Source organism: Sprattus sprattus (genome assembly GCF_963457725.1).
Source record: "Sprattus sprattus genome assembly, chromosome: 7".
Classification (NCBI taxonomy): domain Eukaryota; kingdom Metazoa; phylum Chordata; class Actinopteri; order Clupeiformes; family Clupeidae; genus Sprattus; species Sprattus sprattus.
Window position 1 is genome coordinate 5,214,197 of NC_137926.1, and position 7,500 is coordinate 5,221,696.

A 7,500-nucleotide genomic window follows, 5' to 3' on the forward strand; every position below is an offset into this window, starting at 1 on the left:
CTGTTTAGTCTTGGGTCCTATTTAGTCTTGGGTCCTATTTAGTCTTGGATTCACAATGTCTGTGTGGCGTCATGACAACAATTGTGTTGTATTCTGGGCTAGATGACTTTACAGATAGAAGGGGCACAATAGAGTTCCATTGTGGAGCATTTGGGCGTTTGAAGAGATGGGAGGTGTCTATGGTGATCTATCCTGACTGGGAGTCAGTGTGTTTTGTGCACGCACATCTCAATCGAGATGCTCTTGTTTTTTTTTTTGCCTCAGCAGAGTGCAGAATAGCCATGTTGGCCACACAAACAGGCACTGCTGAGCCACTGCTCTTCTCTTGATGTGGAGAATAGCCATGTTGGCCACACAAACATCCACGGCTGAGCCTCTGCTCGTCTCCTGAGGTGGTGTCGTGTCTCATCTGACTTATGTCCATTGCAAAGAACTTTTTGTTTTGAATCGTCTCGCTTGTGGTACCATCGATCGCCAGTCCTGTTCTGCTGGCGCCAGCATGAAACAGCTGCTGTTGTGTCGTGTCGGGTCTTACCGGAGCAGAGAGAGTGACGGAGAGGCACCACATTACTGATGATGCTAGAAACTTCCACCACCCTTAGTATGCTTCACATTCTTAATATGTGGTCCATCCGTATGAGTATGTAGGCCTGAAGTGCACCGGGGCTGAGGAGAGCTGAATGCCTAATGGACTCATGAAATCAAATGTAACATATTTGAATGATGTTAGTCAAGAGAGCTCACGAGAGGTCACGAAAGGTCAAGAGAGGTCATCTTATTGGGGATCCTTATGAGAGTAGTCCTGTACCATATTTTGTTCAGTTATGGATAGATCCCGGCCAGCAGCACTCAGTGTTACTCTCCCCTTGCCTGTCCTATGACTGGCTTCTAGAGGTATCATCTGAACTATGACTAGCTTCTAGAGATCTCATCTGAACTATGACTAGCTTCTAGAGATCTCATCTGTCCTATGACTAGCTTCTAGAGATCTCATGTGTCCTATGACTAGCTTCTAGAGATCTCATCTGAACTATGACTAGCTTCTAGAGATCTCATCTGTCCTATGACTAGCTTCTAGAGATCTCATGTGTCCTATGACTAGCTTCTAGAGATCTCATCTGAACTATGACTAGCTTCTAGAGATCTCATCTGTCCTATGACTAGCTTCTAGAGGTATCATCTGTCCTATGACTAGCTTCTACAGATCTCATCTGTCCTATGACTAGCTTCTAGAGATCTCATGTGTCCTATGACTAGCTTCTAGAGAGCTCATCTGAACTATGACTAGCTTCTAGAGAGCTCATCTGTCCTATGACTAGCTTCTAGAGATCTCATCTGTCCTAAGACTAGCTGCTAGAGATCTCATCTGTCGTTTCATCTCTCTTGCACTTTCAGACCCCGCAGACAACCTGCGCGAGATCCTCCAGAATGTGGCCAAACAGCAAGGGGTCTCCAACATGCGCAAACTGGGCCACCTGAACAACTTCATCAAGGTTTGACGCGCGTGTGTGTATGTGTGTGTGTATGTGTGTGTGTGTGTGTGTGTGTGTGTGTGTGTGTGTGTGTGTGTGTGTGTGTGTGTGTGTGTGTGTGTGTGTGTGTGTGTGTGTGTGTGTGTGTGTGTGTGTGTGTGTGTGTGTGTGTGTGTGTGTGTGTGTGTGTGTGTGTGTGTGTGTGTGTATATTGACGAGTGTTTCTGTGTGTGTGTCTGTGTGTGTGTGTGTGTGTGTGTGTGTGTGTGTTGGTTTGTCAGTGCTGCAGAGGAGGCATAGTCAGTTACACTCCCAAAATGTGAAGCAGCAGAAATACATTTGTATTTACATTTGAAGGAGCAGCTATAAGGCCGCCTGAACTCAGCCTGAACTCAGCCTGAACTCAGCCTGAACTCAGCCTGAACTACACAAGTTCCACTTCCTTCCTGCTGCACCGCATGCACTATGAGAATCTTTCTCGCATCAGCGTGCGTGCGTGTGTGTGCGTGTGTGTGAGTGAGACGCCAGAGAGCCTTAAGGGCCAGAGATCAGGCCATTTTCGGAGCAGTCCTCAGGAGAGTTTGTTTTTGGTGCAGCGTGAGCACTGCACCAAATCTCACCCTCCCACCCCCACCCCCTCCTCCACTGTGCCCCTGGCTGTGAGAGCGGTGCATCAAGCATTTCATGTGATCATGTTCCTCTCCTCTCCTCTCCTCTCCTCTCCTCTCCTCTCCCTTCCCCTCCTCTCCTCTCCTCTCCTCTCCTTTCCTCTCCTCTCCTCCCCTCTCCTCTCCTCCTGTCTCTCCTCTCCTCTCCTCTTCTCTCCTCCCCTCTCCTCTCCTCCTGTCTCTCCTCTCCTCTCCTCTCCTCTCCTCTCCTCTCCTCTCCTCTCCTCTCCTCCTGTCTCTCCTCTCCTCTCCTCTTCTCTCCTCCTCTCTCCTCTCCTCTCCTCCCCTCTCCTCTCCTCCTGTCTCTCCTCTCCTCTCTCCTCTCCTCTCCTCTCCTCTCCCTTCCCTTCCCTTCCCCTCCTCTCCTCTCCTCTCCTCTCCTCTCCTCTCCTCTCCTCTCCTCTGCTCTCCTCTCCTCTCGTCAGAATATTTCATTGATGCTTCAGGGTGTGTGTTGTGTGTTTGTGTTGTTTGTGTGTTGTACGTATAGTGTGTTTCTGTTGTGTTTGTGTGTGTGTGTGTGTGCGGGCTGAGGGGTTGGTTTTCAGGTGGTTATATCACGCCACAGAGCCCAGAGAGACGGTTAATCCACTTGCCTCACCAGGGCCGACCTCACAGCCTGCATTGCTCAAATCTGCCCCGTGCCACTCCTGGAGGGTGTGACCTCCCCTCCCCTCCCCTCCCCTCCCCTACTTCTCTCACCGCCCACCGTACACTGCAAAAAATGCCCCTCTAGATTTAAGACAAATAATTACATATTTAAGCAGGATTCTGCATAAAACAAGCAAATTTGGCTGCCAGTGCGTTAAGCAAATTTGGCTTGTTAAGATTTCTTAAAATAAGTAATATTTGCTTGAAATAGGTAAAAATAACCTTACCAAGAAAGCACTAGGTAAGTACAATTTAGCTAGAAACAAGACCAACTAGATTTTTCATCTCAATATAAGAGTAATAACACTAGGTTAGAAAAGCATTTTTTGCACCGTAGGATTATGTTATGGTAGCCTTGGGGCTGGTGGCCTCGGCTGTATTTAGAGGCTGTATTTATAAACGGCGTGTTTTGGTTTGTGCGTGGGCTGAGGAGAGTTGGGATTCAGACTGGGATGGGAAGCTAAGAGCATCTGAGTGTGCAACAGCAGAATGAGTGTAAGTGTGTGGGTGGGTGTGGGTGTGAGTGTGAGTGTGGGTGGGTGGGTGTGAGTGTGTGTGTGAGTGTTGTTGAAGGATGTGGAACTGGATAGGGGCTTGTCCTGCCAACACTAATAATAATAATAATAATACCTTTATTTTATAGTGCGCTTTTCAAGTACCCAAAGTCGCAAATTACAAAGTCATAGGGGGGGGGGGGGGGGGGTATTACAGTCAGGGGGGACAGTACAAGCAGGACACGTTTACATTTACAGGCAAAGAAGGGGGGGGGGTATTACAGACAGGGGGGACAACACAAGCATACACCGCACAGGCAGAAAAAACAGAGTTATTGAGATGTAACAGGGGGTAGAAGTGTAGGCAGTTGGGTAATGGTGGCTAGGGATAGGGAAGATCATAGGCTTGGGTGAAGATGTATGTTTTGAGGCGGGACTTGAATGTTGTGAGTGAGGGAGAGAGGCGAACAGATTGGGGGAGGGAATTCCAGAGTCGGGGTGCTGTGCGTGAGAATGGTCTGTCGCCAAAAGTTTTTAATCGGGATGCTGGTGTAGCCAGGGTGAGAGTGAAGGAGGAACGGGTGGCTCGGGAGGGGCGGTGGGGGAGGAGGAGGTCAGACAGGTAGGGAGGTGAGGAGGAGTATTTTGAAGTTGATGCGCTGCTTGATGGGGAGCCAATGGAGAGAGTGGAGAACGGGAGTGATGTGTTCACGGGACCGGGTGTGGGTGAGGAGGCGGGCAGCAGAGTTTTGGACCATTTGGAGTCTATGGAGGGAATGGGAGGAGATGCCAGTAAGGAGGGAGTTGCAGTAGTCGAGGCGAGAGGAGATGAAGGCATGAGGGATTCAGCAGCGGGGGGGGGGAGGCAGTGTCTGATTTTGGCGATGCGGCGGAGGTGGAAATATGAGGTCTTGACGATGTGGCTGACATGGGGAGTGAAGGTAAGGGTGGGGTCCATGATGACACCGAGATTGCGTACCAGGGTGGAGGGGGTGATGGTTGAGGAGTCAATGGTGAGTGAAATGGGACCAGTTTTATTGAGAGTGGATTTGGTGCCAATGAGGAGGAGCTCAGTTTTGTCACTGTTCAGTTTGAGGAAGTTGTGAGTTAGCCAAGTTTTTATTGTGGAGATACAAGTTTCGATGTGGGTGAGGGGAGGATTGTGGGGGGATTTGGTGGTGACGTATATCTGGGTGTCATCGGCGTAGCAGTGGAAGTCCAGGGTGAGTTGGCGGAGGATGTGACCAAGGGGGAAGAGGTAGCAGATGAAGAGGAGGGGGCCGAGGACTGATCCCTGGGGGACCCCCTGCGTAACTGGGGAGAGGGTGGATGAGTGACCGGAGAGGGAGATTAACTGTTGCCTGTTTGTGAGGTATGATGTGAGCCAGTCAAGTGCAGAGCCCTCAACACCCAGTTGTCTACCTTTAAAGTGTGTTACTAAGTGGGGTGGGGAGGGGGGGTTGATTAGGGCTTTGTCAGCAGATGTAGTGAGGCGTCCTGTTAAAGAGAGTCTCTGTGATGGATCTGCATCCCTGTGTGCTCCTCCTGAGCCTCCTAGTTTGGGATGAGGGGCTCCTGTAATGCCCGTTGAATGGGAGGAGAGTAATAGGTCCATGGTTAGGGGGGGGATGCATCCTTGATGATGCCTTTCACCCAACCCAGGCAGTGTTTCTGGTTCTGGTAATGGTTGTGGTTGTTTGAGTGTGTTCTGATTGGGTTCTGGTAATGGTTGTAGTTGTTTGAGTGTGTTCTGATTCAGTTCTGGTAATGGTTGTGTTTGTTTGAGTGTGTTCTGATTTGGTTCTGGTAATGGTAATGGTTGTGTTGGTTTGAGTGTGTTCTGATTGGGTTCTGGTAATGGTAATGTTTGTGTTTGTTTGAGTGTGTTCTGATCCAGTTCTGTCTCCCCATAGCTCCTCAGCAATGTAGGCCACTCCGAGGACAAGTTGGGCTTCACTTACGAAGAAATCATCATCTGGTGAGTCACGGCCCAGCTATGCTCTCCTCTTCTCTGTTGTACTCCTCTGTTTGTTGTGCGGTACCGTAGGGTGCGCCGGCCGTGGGAAAAGCTGAAGTGCTCTGTGGTTAGTGCCTGCTGTTTATCTCTTGATGAAGCCTCACAATGTTCCTCTTCCAGTTTAATAGATAATGGAAAACAACACTGTGTTTAGAAATGGAGAAAATGTAATAAATAAATAAATAAAGCTCAATGCTTGGTGCATCATTACAAACGTACCTGTTGAATGTAGCTGCTTCCATTAACATCTTTGCACTGTTGGGTTATTACTATTGTTATTATTATTATTATTATTATTATTATTATTATTATCTGGTTGTCTGTTTAAACAACAAACAAATAATTGGGCCCAGTGCGTCTGCATGTTTGTGTCTCGTTAATCTCTGGGTTTGGGTAGTCTGAGCTGTGGACTAACCTGGGTTTGGGTAGTCTGAGCTGTGGACTAACCTGGGTTTGGGGTGTGTGTGAGCTGTGCACTTACCTGTGTTTGGGGTGTGTGTGAGCTTTGGACTAACCTGGGTTTGCAGTGTGTGAGCAGTGGAATAACCTGGGTTTGGGGTGTGTGTGAGCTGTGGACTAACCTGGGTTTGGGGTGTGTGTGAGCTGTGGACTAACCTGGGTTTGGGGTGTGTGTGAGCTGTGGACTAACCTGGGTTTGGGGTGTGTGTGAGCTGTGGACTAACCTAGGTTTGGGGTGTGTGTGAGCTGTGGAATAACCTGGGTTTGGGGTGTGTGTGAGCTGTGGACTAACCCTCTTCATCCTCACAGCCTGCGGCTGGCCCTGCTGAACGAGGCCAAGGAGGTGCGCGCTGCTGGTCTCCGAGCCCTCCGCTACCTGATCAGAGATTCCGCCATCCTCCAGAAGGTTCTGCGCCTCCAGGTGGACTACCTGATATCCAGGTGAGGAGTGGAAGCGGCCCCAAGCCCAAAGGAATAACCGAATGGCTTAGCCCTCTAGGGGTTGTACTAGGGGTTGCACAGAGTATTTGAGCATTCCAGTGGTTACATCAAGTGACGCTAGATCTCACATGCATTCAGTTTCCAGTTAGAGCCCCTAGTAAACAAGCGGAAGGATGGCAACAGTGGAAAAGGATAAATCAGTTGTCTGGAAGTTCTTTCATAAAACAGAAAATGGTCAGTTTGGTTTCCCAACTGTTAAACATTGAGTCTGTCATATGACAGACTAGACTACTACAATAACACGGCTAAACAAATGAGTGTTGTTTAAAAAAAAATAGATACAAGCAAATATGACCAATTTAATTTAATAACTGTTTGGGTTTCCTAATGATGACCAGGTTTCACAGAATTTACGGGGGGAAAACCCCAGCTACTAAACATAATAAGAATACTAATGACCTTATACAAATAACAGCTTGCTCCTCCGCGTCCCCAAAACCAAGCTCTGCACCATGGGCGGCCAGGCCTTTTGCTCGGCAGCACCACACTTATGGAACAGCCTCCCTGACCACCTAAGGGCAACGCAGATGCTGGACTCGCAGAAGCTGGACTTAAAACATTTTTATTCAGGAAGGCATTCCTGGCCTTGTGTTAAATCTTTTCTTTTATGCTTATGTTAACAATTTTTTATTTTATTGTATTATTATAGTTAGCTTCTAATATGTAGGCACGCTGAGATTCCTGTGAATGAAAAGTGCGTCAAAAATAAAATGAATTATTATTATTATTATAAATACTAATGACCTAATAAGAATACTAATGACAAAACCTACTTCTGTTGACTGAACTTTCTATCTTGGGATACTGTAGAATGTTGATAACAATAGCGTTAAAATATCGTCAGTATCCTCCGTGCTTCACCATTGCATTAGGTAAGACCAAGTGCTATCGTATCATATCATTCATTTTATGCTTCGCTCTGTGCTGAGACCAACCCCATCGAAGATGCATAGACTTTTCATTTCTGCAGACAGTGACTAGCTGTTGATTCAAGTGTTGTGCGTTTTGTTTTCCTTTGATTTAGTTAACACGTCGTAAAGAAAGGTCTGTTTGATATCAAGCCTTGGCAGCGGTTCAGGTATCACTCTTGTTATTGTTGCACGGTCCAGTGAAATACCTCACTGCTTACATCACTGCTTTGGTCCGTTGGTCAGTATTGGCAGCAGTGACTGGATACAACTGGGCTAATGCTGTTTGGACAACTACCCCTCACACACACACACACACACACACACACA

At 47.8% G+C, this 7,500-nt stretch overlaps 1 protein-coding gene across 1 annotated transcript in view; it reads left to right on the forward strand.

Annotated features, from left to right (window-relative positions):
- The window catches only part of LOC308367543 (rapamycin-insensitive companion of mTOR-like), a gene marked incomplete at both ends in the record, with an annotated part of 50,586 nt that overhangs the window by 4,857 nt on the left and 38,229 nt on the right, over positions 1 to 7,500 (forward strand). Inside the window, 3 exon segments of the mRNA XM_080841478.1 lie at positions 1,396 to 1,493; positions 5,199 to 5,263; positions 6,071 to 6,202. Coding sequence (XP_080697604.1) covers positions 1,396 to 1,493; positions 5,199 to 5,263; positions 6,071 to 6,202 — 295 coding nt within the window.